Source organism: Artibeus jamaicensis, unplaced genomic scaffold (assembly GCF_021234435.1).
Source record: "Artibeus jamaicensis isolate MK-2021 breed Jamaican fruit bat unplaced genomic scaffold, CSHL_Jam_final contig_311, whole genome shotgun sequence".
In the NCBI taxonomy this organism is placed as follows: Eukaryota; Metazoa; Chordata; class Mammalia; order Chiroptera; family Phyllostomidae; genus Artibeus; species Artibeus jamaicensis.
Window position 1 is genome coordinate 1,742,134 of NW_026521717.1, and position 13,966 is coordinate 1,756,099.

Genomic DNA, 13,966 nt, shown 5'->3' on the forward strand with positions numbered 1-13,966 from the left:
GCTGGAAAGAGGTATTCCAAGTCATGAAATCCAAAGACCTACAACCAAGATTGCTCTATCCAGCAAAACTTTCATTTAGAATGGAAGGGCAGATAAAGTGCTTCTCAGATAAGATCAAATTCAAGGAGTTCATCATCACCAAGCCCTTATTATATGAAATTTTAAAGGGACTTACCTAAGAAAAAGAAGTTAAAAAAACATGAACAGTGAAAGGACAGCAAACTCACAGTTATTAACAACCACACCTAAAACAAAAGCAAACTAAGAGGACAGCTAGATCAGGAGTGGAAACATAGAAATGGAGATTACATGGAGGGTTAGCAACAGGGGAGTGGGAGGAGGAGAAGGGGGGAGAAGGTACAGAAAATAAGTAGCATAGACAGTAGATAGAAAATAGATGGGGGGGGCAAGAATAGCAAGGGAAATATAGAATCTAAAGAACTTGAGACACATGGTCATAAACTAGAGGGGGGGTAATGGTGGGGACGGGGGGTAGGGTGGAGGGGAATGAAGGGGGGAATAGAACTGTAATGGCATAATCAATAAAAATAAATAAATAATTTTTTAAAAAAGTTTCATAGTGCTTGCCAATATTGTTCTGAAAATTTTCCCAGATACACCTTTCTTCTACCCGATCCTTCCCCAAAGACAAACGGACCTTCAGTAGTGTGGTTACAAACAATCCATTATCCTGTTTAGTGCAATTTTGGGATATTTTTTAGAAAAAATATGGACATTGATAGAACCCCAAGCTCCATCCTTACAATTAATATGAGGTACTTACATTTGCAAATTTTTTATGGTAAATGTGGCAAATGATCTACCTCTTTTTGAAGTTCCAGATTATGTTACACAAATTGTCTCCCAATACAATCAATTTTTGACTCAACATTCTTTATATTAAATGTAATTTACAATATGAACCAGACAGATAAGCCTTCTTTAAATCCTACCCCTAAAGAATAGATCAAAACATTAATATTTTAGTACATCAGTTAACATTTTAGGGTAATCTTTGTAATTTAGAGTCAGTAAACATAATTCTCAATCTCATAAGAAATTACTACATGACAGATTTCAAAATAATTTCCTAAAGACAGTATTACTGCTGAGTCACTGCAACCAACTGACATAGGTTTTCATTCATTCAATAAATGTACACCATGTATGTGTTAGGCCCAAATACTCATTGTTCAAGATCCTGGGGATACACAGCAAGGCAGACAAAACAAGACAAATGAGTTTATAGTCACATGGGGGACAACTATTACCCTGGCATGCAAAGTCTGATGATCTGACTCCTGCAGTAAACAAACAAACATAAATTATATCAAACCATACTCAGTGCTATGCAGAAAATTCAAACATTCTGACTGGATGGTCATTTTAGATTGAATCACAAGGGAAAACCCTTAAGAAAGAAGTAAACTTAAGAAGACTATCCTGCAAAAATCAAGTAGAAAAGTATTCTGGTGGAGGGAATAGCTAGTGCAAAAGCCGAGGGTCAAGCAAGACATATTTAAGAAGAGAGAATCACAACATATCTGGAGGGTAGTGACCTTGACAAAGTATGGTAGAAATTTAGATAGAAGGGGTGGAAAGGGGTCAAATCATTGGACTTTGCAAGCCAGGATAGTGCTTGCAGATGTTGTTTTTGAAAAGGAAAGCCGCCGAAAGAAGCCACATAAAATCTGGAATTGTATCCAGTAAGAATTAGAGTCCAAACTGGAAAAAACATATTAAGTCCATGTAATTGTTTGGTTCTATACTCTGCACTCAGTGAAATTTATCCTAAGACACTGAAAAAGAATCCTAGACCCAAAAAGAACCTAAAGGAATGTAAAGCTAGCACTCTACATTTATAGCAACTGAGGGTCTGAGGAAAAAAAGCATCATTCAGGTTGCTTCATTGATGGCTGAGAAAAACATCTCCAAAAATAAGAGCAACTAAGATGTCTGGGATATATCCACAACTCAAAGCTGACATTAATCAGAAAAGTGTCCTTTTGTATGTTCACACACTGGATCACCATGAATTAGATGCATATGACCCATTAGAGAATGTTTTAAGTTTTTGTGATAGCTCGATCTAAAGCTGAAAAGTCAGATGATGCATGTACCTAGTAATGTGTTTGATCAATTCCATTGTTCCTATCCCAACTCACTGGGTACACAATAACTTGAAGATTCATTCATGCAGTGAATGGTAAAGATCCACTACACATAAGGAATTATACTGGGAAACAAAAAACTACTCTAGGAGTAGCTATGAAACATGTATACAGAAAGAGAGAGACCTGTACACGCTGACAGGTTTTTATACACAATGCAAGGCAAATATTGCCAACATGCATTTCACATAATGCACTGTGAGAGTTAGAAGAAATATTTCTTTCAACTGAAACAATCAGAAGGCAATATGCAAGGTAGTCCTTGAAGGATTGGTGGGATTTACAGGTGGAAGAAGATTTTAAACAGGCAAAGCAGGAGCAAAAGACATAAATAAACTGAAAGCAGGCCACTCCAGATGAGAAGTCCATTGTTAATTAAATTTAGAGCAACTATTTCCAATATGAAAATACTCAAATCTGAGCTGCACCTGAAGTTACTATATTTTGCTGTGTATAATGCGCACTTTTTTTTTGCCCAAATTTCTGAGGGAAAAATAAGGATGCGTATTATACATGGGTATAATGATTACATACCATGTATCATAATCCCATGTATAATGCACACAAAAAACATGGGTGTGTGCATTATACATGGCAAAATACATATTGTATCATTTCAGTTCAGTAATGTGAGAATTTTGCATCTGTATTTATCACTTTAAATCACACACACACACACACACACACACACACACACAAAGTTTCATAATATAAACAACAACCTACGTCAGACTATTACATTTGTTTTCCAAAAGGAATGAAATAGGATTTCAAAGGTCTTTGAAAACTTGCTGCCCAGGAAACAGAAAAAGAGTTGGAAAATCACTTAAGCTGCATTAAACAAAAATGGCAAAAGTGCACATTGTAAGAAAAGGATTATCAAGCAAAGTGTTTTCAATTCAGCATCAAAGAAAGTCCTACCGATATCACAGTATAAAGTAAGTTGTGGTACAATTTCAAATCTATTTTATTGTTTTTCTTGAATAATATCCTGCATGGCTACTTCTACTTATTAAATTTCTGCCCTTCTGGAAAAGCATTATTTTAGGATGTTAACTCACATTAAACTGACAAGTAATAATGTAATTCAAAGGCTTTTTGAAATCTTGTTAAAAGTTCATTGTATTTTCAGTAAATCATAAAACTATTTTAACACTCTCCTCCCCAACTTAAGGACAGAGTATCAAAGAAGCAATTATCAAAGCTAACCAGTGTGCACTATTCTAAATATGCTGGATTTCTCCACTTTCCTTCTGAAAATTCATTTTTCATTGTAAGATTTGGTACTCTATATGAAGTTTTCTCTGTGTAGTCTAACAGAATACTGTGGAATTCTTTAAACTATCCCTGGCACAAGCTCAATGCAATGAAGGTCAAGCAAATCCACAAGGTGGGAATAGAGGAAAAGAGTGAAACTAAGGCACAGCATGAAAACAACCTTGAAGGTATTTTTACTTGCAAAACTACACAAGACAGGGGAATCGCAAAGTTTCATTGTTCACTAATACTTTTCCTTCATTGTTTTAAATTCCACATAGTTCACAGTTCTCTTGATCCGACCTGTACTTCCACATATTCAGGCCTTTGTGTGGGAGGCCCTTCTGTGTTACCAACTCACCACTATGAAATTCTTATCCTTCAAGGCTCAGCTTAAGAGAAGCTCCCACTTTGCATTAAGGCAAGTTTACATTGTAAACTCTTTATTTAGCCTGAGTTTTACAAACTTGTATTATCTTTCCCATCATAGCACCTGTCACAATGAAGTGTCACAATAGCACTTCTTATGCATAGAAGGCCCTCAAGATTTTTTAATGGGTTTAGCACATTTACTACAAAATATAACCAAATGATGTTAGAAATATTAAAAGCTCCATTAGTGATAAAGATATGTAGAAAAACAAGCCAAGCAGACATCCAGAATAACTCGGAAACACTTTTACCAGATTCCACACCTTGTAAGAGCATAGCTGGGCCTGTGTCATGGAAGCCCTGGCTCCTGGCTGCCTCACGGACCTACCCCCACTTCAGTGGTGTCCTCAGCTTTCCTGAGGAAGAAGGCCTGCAACACCCACAGCTCCCTAAAAGCAGCCCTAGACTCAGTTGCCTCTCCAGGGCCACTTGCCTTCACTTCCCAAGAAGAGTAAGCACCACAGGGCTTAGCAACAGCAAATGTGTCCCATTAGAACCTCTTTACATCTCCCTGCAAGAGCAAGTTCCACTATGGGAGGGTCCAAGGTCCACCTCTCCCTCTAATTCTCATAGAAACAGCAGAGATAGCTGCTCTTAGTGTGCTTCTCCTTTTACCTTCCTTTATGACTAAATTATGCATAAAACCATTTTGAAAGCAGAGGTTTGGCATCACTGGGGAAAACAGCCTCAGGCTTACCTATGTGTCTGATGAGGTTGAATCCAGATGGCCTGTTGCAATTCTTCACATTTTTTCCCTATAAGCTCAAGTGAGAAATGGACCTAGTCAAATTAACAAAAGTACTTTTTGAGAAATGCTAGTTCTAACACTGCTGTAAGGTGCCCTGGTGTGGCTAAATGGATTGAACTCCAGCCTGCAAACCCAAAGGGCATAGGTTCTATCCCCACAGCTGGGACACATGCCTGGGTTTCAAGCCAGGTCACCAGTTGGAGGTGGGCAAGGGGCAACAGATGGATGTATCTCTCACAAGTTGCTATTTCTTTCCCTTACTTTCCCCTTCCCTTCCCCTCTCTCTAAAAGTAAACAAAATCTTTAAAATTGCTGTAAGAAGACCTAACAACTTCTTTCTTAAAAACTATACACATTCCCAACATGTACTTTGCTTTTTGCCTGTTCTGCATAAAGCATTGATTGATATGTAGTTATTTATGGACACATGCACACATATACACATATGGATGATTATTTGACCTACTTTAAGAAAATGTAGTATACAAATGTGTGTTCTAAAATAAAAACTTTAAATGAAAACATTCCTATTTTTAAAACCCTACAATGACTTGTTTTGGGAGGAAAAAAAATCAAATCCACTTACCAATAAATGTACGATTCTCTGACTATATATATTCAAACAACTACAACTTCTTAAAATTACAGGATTTGGGAACTAGAAAGTATCTAGAGATATATTTACATAAAACAAGAAGACAGTGTCGTGACAAGCAGCCACTCTAAAGATGAAAAGCCAGAAAACCATGGCCTGTGGTTTGACTGAATCCAAGGGCTAAGCAGTGGCTATTGAAATGGTAAGTGATTCTGGGGTGCAGAATCCTATCTATGTGGCAGGGGTCCAAACCCAAAGGATACTATGAAACCAACGTAAATGTTCCAGTTAAAGTAATCAAGAGGTCTGAGGTTTATATTTAAAAGCACAAGTACTAACACAGTGAGTACATTATCTCAAGTGTTCTAAAAATTGTGTCAGTAGAGTTAGCACTACACAGGAAAATGCACTTGCAGACCTGGACTCTCAGATTACGTAAATCACACACTAGGTAGAAAATAAACATATAAATGGATGTATACATAGATTCAAGACTGTAAGAATTTCCCAAAATACTGGAACAACAAAGACAAATATATAATCTAACTACTCCCATTATTTCCAGACTTCAGGAAAGACTGCAACCCTTCTCGCAAAATATACTTTGCGTCTCTGGAGTTACTGTTGGTGTCAGTTTTCTTTGTGGTTGTTTTCTAATGAGTTGGTTGGCGGACTGCAAGTTTATTAAGATCCTATTCTAATTACTTTCTGTACTTGCGACCCTGGAAGAATCTTGCAGGGCCTGACTAGTTACCAGAGTCAGGAGGGTGGGGAGGGGGCAAAGAGGGGGAAGAGAAGAGCAGAGATCACGGGTTTCCCGTCTCCCTTTCTGGCCCTCCGACACTGCGTTTGGTAACTAGACACGTCATCTAAACCCTTCGCAGCATTCGGGAATCCCTCTTCTGGTCTCAGACCGGGCAACGACCCTCCCCACCCCCACTCCAAACCCAGGGTGCTAAAACTGGAGAGGATGGAGGGCCCCCTGGGAGCATCCAGTCCCTGGGGTCGGGGACGGCCCCTTTTGGGGGCTTAGCTGCTGGGCACCACGGTCAGCAGCCCAGGGGGCGCTCTTGGCCTCGGTGACCCATCAGTGTGGGGACACCTCACCCCACTACTCTTCGGACGTTCGGCAGCCGAGAGGGTGTGAGGAAGGGCACAGTCTAACCCCGAGGAGCCCTAGGCGGTCACGCGCAGACATCAAGGGTACGTGGGCGTGAAACTCCCTGGCTCCCCACATCAGTCTCCCTCCTGTGCCCGCCAACTGGCACCCGGGAGGGCAGCTATGGGCCGGTTGGGGCCCAGGTGCTGTCACCGCCTGCCAGGCCCGCCTGGCTGCATGTGCCAGGCGCCCGTCCCGGGGTCCTGGGATCGGAAGGGCAGCTGGCTGCCCCTAAATGCCCCAGGGACCAGCCTGGCCGCCAGAGGCACCACGTCCCCGGCGGTTGGCCGTGGGCACCCCGAACGCGGGCCCTAGCGTGTCCCCGGAGCATGCGCCCAGCTGCTGCCCCCGTGGGCCGTGGCCCCGCGCGAGTTGCACTAACTTTCCGGGGCGGGGGAGGGGCGAGTCCCGGAGGCCCGGCCGTCCCGGCCCTACCTGTGCTCCAATTGTCATTGATTTTCAAGGGCACACGCAGGATGTAGACCAGGAAAAGCACAATGAAGAACCACACGGTCCAGAGACAAGTCCAAGACGAAACTATGTAGGATTTGAGCTGCTCCAGAAAGCCCGTGCCCGCTTCAGCCATTTTTCCGCGCTGCTCTCTGCTGCCGCGCGCTGCCCGGATGATTCACTCGCCCCGGGCGCTGGCGGCGCCGCTCACGCCGCCGCAGCCCCAGCGTGTCAGGAGCCCGCCCGCCGCCCAGGTCGAAGGCGCGGCGGGAAGTCGCCTGCGGCTACAAGCGTGCTTGCCTTCCCTTTTCCAGCCTTATTGCTAATTTTCAGAATCCTGTACAAGTGGCTTTCCTGGAGGGGTCATGTGGCCCCTGCCCCCTCACAGTCTGATGACACTTATTTTTAATATACAATTTAGATAGTTCAAGGGGGCACTGAGGGAAATTAAAGATAATAACAAATGTTGAGGACTTCCCATATGTGAAGCACAGTTCTGTATAATCTCATTTAATCCTTCAATAACCCCCACTATATAGATAGGGAAACTGAGGCACAACGCGATTCAGGGCAGAATTCAGTTGCAGTATGACGGATGCCAGGGTTGAGGTCCTAAGCCCTTCACTCTATTTCTTTCTCTCAGACTTCAGGCTCAGGGGGATGAACAAACCAGGGCAACTAGAAAAGAATATATGTGCTCCTGTCACAGGCTGGTAGGCCTGAAGAGAAATCTAAACCAAGATTTCAGTTACACATGCGGTTTACCTTTGCTTTGGCTCCCTTGAATCACCACGAGGTTTCCCACAAAAAAAAATGTCTTCAAAAAATGTTTATTTATCCCCCAATTTGGAGGACATTCACAGTTGAAACAGCTCTTAGCCTGTTTGTAATATAAACAATTCTCTGGGATAATTTTGGCTTATTCTGAACTGGCTACTTTAAACAAGAAATAGCCCATAAACAATTTTTTGTCAGTGATAAATAAAATGTTGCTTTTACCAAATTAAAGTCTGTTTCCGTCTATAAATAATTTTACTTTCTATGTGTTAGATGATAATGAAGCAATTGCAGGTTATCCAATCTACAGCCAAGACTTTTAGAATTCTGAGTATTCGGCAGAATATTATATTTTATTAATTTATTTAGCTTACTTTTAGTTTCCTTTGGAATAAAACAAGCTCCTTTAACTTTGCATGTAGAACTTACTCATGACGTATGTAATAGAACTACTCTCATATTTTCACTAATTCCAACCCCACTGCTCTTGGTTTCTCTTTTTTCCTTTTTTTTCCCCCCTTTTTTTAAAGCAAGTAATGTGAGAAATCGAGAAGTTCAGGCCAAGATGTAGGCATAGGTAGAAACACTTCACTTCCTTGCACAACCAAAATACCAAAATAAAGATAACAACTAATTTAAAAACAAAAAACAACCTTGGTGTGTTCCTTCTTGGGTCCAACTTCTTTGGGACTCTCCGAGCTTCCTGGATTTCCTGGAAGTCTATTTCCTTTGCCAGATTGTGGAAGTAGTCCCAAAGAAGTTGGACCAAAGAAGGAACACACCAAGGCACATCATCATTATATTAGATAAGATTAAAATGAAGGAGAGAATCCTAGAAGCAGCAAAAGAAAAGGGGACAGTCACCTACAAAGGAGTTCCCATCAGACTATCAGCAAATTTCTCAAAAGAAATCTTACAGGCAAGAAGGGGCTGGAAAGAAGTATTCCAAGTCATGAAATCCAAAGACCTACATCCAAGATTGCTCTATCCAGCAAAGCTTTCACTTAGAATGGAAGGGCAGATAAAGTGCTTCTCAGATAAGATCAAATTCAAGGAGTTCATCATCACCGAGCTCTTATTATATGAAATGTTAAAAGGACTTATCTATGAAAAAGAAGATAAAAAAGATGAACAGTGAAAGGACAGCAAACTCACAGTCATCAAGATCCACACCTAAAACAAAAACAAACTAAGAGAACAGCTAGATCAGGAGCAGAACCATAGAAATGAAGATTACATGGAGGATTAGCAACAGGGGAGTAGGAGAAGGAGAAGAGGGTAGAAGGTACAGAAAATAAGTAGCATAGACAGTAGGTAGAAAATAGATAGGGGAGGCAAGAATAGTATGGGAAATATAGAATCTAAAGAACTTGAGACACGTGGTCATAAACTAAAGGGGAAGAATGGTGGGGGAGGGGTGTGCAGGGTGGAGGGGAATGAAGGGAGGAATAGAACTGTAATGGCATAATCAATAAAATATATTTATTTTTTATTTTTTTAACAAATTTATTTTATTTTATTTATTTATCTTTAGAGGGGAAGGAGAGAAAGAGAGAAACATCAATGTATGGTTGCCTTTCATGCATCCCCTGCTGGGAACTGGCCTGCAGAGAACCAGCCTGCAACCCAGGCATGTGCCCTGACTGGGAATTGAACTGCGATTCTCTGGTTCGCAGACCTGTGCTTAATCCGCTGAGCTACACCAGCCAGGGCCCCAATAAAATATATTTAAAACAAAAACAAAAAACAAAAAAACAACCAAACTGGAAGAAAATCAAACTGCATGGAAGTCTGACAACCGATTTAAAAACTCATCCAGTTTGGTAGGAGGGGCAGAGACCAGCAGCTGGGGCACAGAGGACACCCGGCAGGGCAGCGGACTAGGAGGGCAAAGTGGTAGCTGGTGGACAGGGCCAGTGTCACATTTGTGTGCAGATCAACAGGGAGGAACAACTGGGAAGCAAGACAGACGGCACAAAAGGGTTTCAGCCTGGGAAACTAAAGACTCAAAACCTCTGGCTATAAAAACCTATGGAGGTTGCAATGGTAGGAGAAATTCTCAGTTTCACAGGAGAGTCTGTTGGAGAGACCCATGGGGTCCTGGAATGTACACAAACCCACTCTCATGGGAGTCAGCAGCTGAAAGGCCACAATCTGCTTGTGGGAAATGAGGCAAGCAATGGGGGGAGAGCCAACCAAGCGAACAAGTGGCCCAGTTCCCTCTCTGACCCCTCACCCACAGACTGTGCCACAAGCAAACAAGGGGGTTGCCCTGCCTTGGAGAATACCTAACGCCCCACCCCTTACAGCATAACAGGTGCTTCCAGACAGAGAAATATGCCCCAAATGAAACTACGTATCTAAACTACACAAAATGAACTAAACAACCAGGAGATAGACAACCTGTCAGATGCAGAGTTCAAAACACTGGTAATCAGGATGCTCACAGAAATGATTGTGGTGTTTGGCCATTTTGTGGTGTTCAGCCACAAAATGAAGGAAGAAATGAAGGCTATACAAAATGAAATAAAAGAAAATGTAGAGGGAACCAGCAGTGAAGGGAAGGAAAACAGGACTCAAATCAACAATTTGGAACAAAAAGAAGAAATAAACACCCAACCAGAACAGAATGAAGAAACAAAAGACAAAAAAAAAAAAAAATGAGGAGTGGCTGAGGACAATTTTAAATGTCCCAGACAACTTTATATGTCCCAACATCTAAATCATAGTGGTTCCAGAAGGAGAAAAGGAAGGGGAAGAAGTTGAAAACTTACTTGAGAAAATAATGAAGGACAACTTCCCCAAACTGGCAAAGGAAATAGACTTCCAGGAAGTCCAAGAAGCTCAGACAGCCTCAAAGAAATTGGATCCAAGAAGAAACATGCCAAGATACATCATAATTAAGTTGCCCAAGACTAAAGATAAGGAGAGAATCTTAAAAGCAGCAAGAGAAAAGGAGACAGTTACGTATAAAGGAGTGCCCATAAGACTATCAGCTGATTTCTCAAAAGAAATCTTACAGGCAAGAAGGGGCTGGAAAGATGGATTCACAGTCATGAAAGGCAAGGACCTACATCCAAGATTACTCTATCCAACAAAGCTATCATTTAGAATGGAAGGGCAGATAAAGTGCTCCCCAGATAAGGTCAAGTTAAAGGAGCTCACCATCACCAAGCCCTTATTATAGGAAATGTTAAAGGGACTTATATAAGAAAAAGAAGATCTAGATTATGAACAGTAAAATGACAACTCACAACTACCAACAACTGAACCTAAAAAACAAAAACTAAGCAAATAACTAGAACAGGAACAGAATTACAGAAATAGAGATCATATGGAAAGTTATCAGTGAGGAGGAAGAGAATGGGGGGAAAAGGTACAAGGAATAAGAAGCATACATGGTAGGCACAAAATAGACAGGGGGAGATCAAAAACAGTATAGGAAATGAAGAAACCAAAGAACTTAGATGTACAACCCATGGACATGAACTAAGGTGGCAGTGGGGGATAAAGGGGAGAAAAACATTGGGAGAACTGTAATAGCATAATCAATAAAATATACTTTAAAAATAAAATAAAGCAAGTAATACTCTCTTTTTTGCATATAATATTCTTTTTTAAAAGGTTTATCTTATTCTCATTCAAGACAGAGAGAGAAACATTGATGTGAAAGAAACACAGCAACTGGTTGCCTCTTACACACACCCCAACAGGGAAATGAAGCTCACAACTAGGGCATGTGCCCAAACAGGGAATTGAACCAGTGACCTTTCAGTTACCTGACAACTCTCCAACCAACTCAGCCACATCAGCCAGGGCTCTTTTTTTTTTTTAACTGAATTCATTGGGGTGACATTGGTTCATCAAACCATACAGGTTTCAAGTATACAACTCAACAAAATATCATCTGTACACTGCATCTTGTGTCCATCCCCCAAAGCAAAAGCAACATCTCTTTACATCTTTCTTTATCCCCCCTTTGCCTACCTCCAAACTTACTGCTATCCCCCTTTCCCTCTGGCTGTCACCACACTATGGTCTGTGTATGTATGTATATATATTTCTCTGCTTAATATCTTTACCTTTTTTCAACCAACCCCCCAAACATTCATTTGATCTACTACAGCAGTGAGATACAGGCAAGGATAAAATAGACATATGCATACTTTATAGCTATTTGTGGCAGCACACTACCAAATGCTTTTTGTATCTAGCACTGATGACTGTATTCTCAGTAGAATAAAACAACGTGAGCATATGACTATCTATTTTATGTGATAATTAAGTAACCCCCAAGATTTTCTGTGATAGGGTTTCCACTTAATTTAAAATAATGTCCTGGGGCTTGGCTCTTTGCTGTCAGTAAATCTCAAAGAAGGAACATAAATCTGATGCCACTGAACTACAATTTTGTGATGTCAACTAGGTGCTCCTGGAGGGTCAGCTCTGTCTTATTCATCATTGCCTCTCTGAAGTGTGCAGCCAGGGATGGGGTTTGGGATTGAAATGTGTCTGTGTGCTTGGACACCAAAATAAGAGAACAAGATTTCTTAGGAACTGTGGTTGCTTCAGTATGGTTTGAATACAGGCTCTAGGTAGACTAGTGTCAAGAGATAGAAAATTGGAGATGATTTTACTTTGAAGGGCCTTGTAGAGACACTGAGGTATTTGCAGTCATTTGTCATTACACACACTAATCCAAATGACCAATCCAGATAATAAGTGGGAATTAAAGAAATACTAAAGAGGAAGAATTAACAGGCCTTGGGGACTGATAGGATAAGCTGGGTAAAGAGAAAAGGTAAAGGATGCCTCTTGAGTGAGACTGTAAATAAAATAATGACAATCCAGATAGATCCAACTCTCTCTTAACCATCTCCTGATGGAATGGCCCACAGTTACATCTAAAACCAAGCTCATTACTTCCTCACCTCCAACTGCTTCTCCTTATAGAGAGAGTTCCATTAGGGAATAAGTACAACTCTTCCAGCTCCTTAATTCAAAAATCTGAGAATCATCTCATCCAGGTTCCTCTCTCTCATTTACCTTGTTTCCTCTCCGCATTCAACTGGGCATCAAATTTTAGCGTATCTCTATCACTTCTCTCTATTCTCCTAAAATAGCCTTTGGTGTCTCATGGCCTGATCATCTCTCATGGAGAACAAGGCATTGGGATCCCTACCTCAGTTTCCCCACAACCAGCACTACCACCATCATCATCACCAACAACAACCCCCTCACATACCCTCTAATTCACCTTCTTCTGTGCTTATTTGCCAGAGTTACCTTTTAAAGCACAAATTTGAGCATTTACTTTCTGCTTAAAAGTTTTAAAGGCCCCATCCCCTCCACTCTTACTCTACATCAATGTCTACCTGAAGGATAAAATCTATATAGTGTACAATGCCATTTGAAGAGCACTCCTACCTACCTATGCATCCTCATACCACCAGCATTTTGACAAACATGCCATTCTCTTTCATACCTTTGGACCTGCCCCACAGACCCTGCCCATAGTATACTTCTCTGTGCTAAACTTCTCACCCAACCTTCTCTTCCTGCCATAACTACTTAAGAAGAGCTTATTCGGAGATACATTTGACAAAACACCAGCTCGCTCCTGCTGCCACGGTTCACTGTGTCTTCCCTGAGATGCAGGACAAGGAAGCTTGTGGTGGACTGTTGCGGCATAGGTGTGAAGCCAGACAATGCTAGGCTCTGTTCCTAAGCCTGCTATTCACCACCTGGGTGCCCTTCACAAGTGTCTGGGTGTCCCTGAGCCAGTTTCTTCACCTACACAACAGGTCACACTTATACCTATTACATTGGGTTGTTCGGAAGATTCAATGAGATGTGTACTAAAAATGCTTAGGACAACTCCTAGTCAATACCTTTCCTCTCTGTTAAGAAATGGAAGTCTTTAATGTTAAGTAATTTGTTGTTGTTTACTTTCATTCTCTGCACTCCCTAGTAGAAATAGTGCTGTGTTTGACATATGTTACACGCTCAGTAAATACTTACTGAGTGTTGTATAAAAGAATAAAAAATCAACTGTATCAAAAGAAATTCCAAAGCTTACCTTTTACAAAGAATAATACTACACTTGGATTTAATTCAGGGGTAAAAGTTAAGATTTGATCTTCCGCCACATAGTGAGCGTCTTTGAAAGTTTGCTTCCAGCAATGTAACTACCTGTGGATTGTGTATTAGGACTTAAATGATCATTAAGTTATGGAAATTGTACAAAAGCAATATATTCTTAAACTGGTTTATATGTCTGGTTAAATGTATATCTTAATCTGATAAAATAGCTGAACTGAATAAGAAACCAATATGTTAGACAAGAACTTTAAAAATTTTTTCAATTAATTCTCTAT

At 40.8% G+C, this 13,966-nt stretch overlaps 1 protein-coding gene across 9 annotated transcripts in view; it reads right to left on the bottom strand.

The window, feature by feature from the left end:
* Positions 1-7,008, bottom strand: part of ST7 (suppression of tumorigenicity 7) — a 307,476-nt gene extending 300,468 nt beyond the window's left edge. For 4 of the 9 annotated variants that reach the window (XM_053662965.1, XM_053662969.1, XM_053662964.1 and 1 more), the window contains exon 1: positions 6,798-7,007. In XM_053662965.1, coding sequence (XP_053518940.1) covers positions 6,798-6,948 — 151 coding nt within the window. In that variant the 5' untranslated portion in view covers positions 6,949-7,007. Of the gene's footprint in view, positions 1-4,557; positions 4,616-6,797 lie in introns of all 9 variants that reach the window. The other 5 variants (XM_053662963.1, XM_053662962.1, XM_053662966.1 and 2 more) reach the window with 3 other exon arrangements.
* Between the last annotated feature and the right edge of the window lie 6,958 nt (positions 7,009-13,966).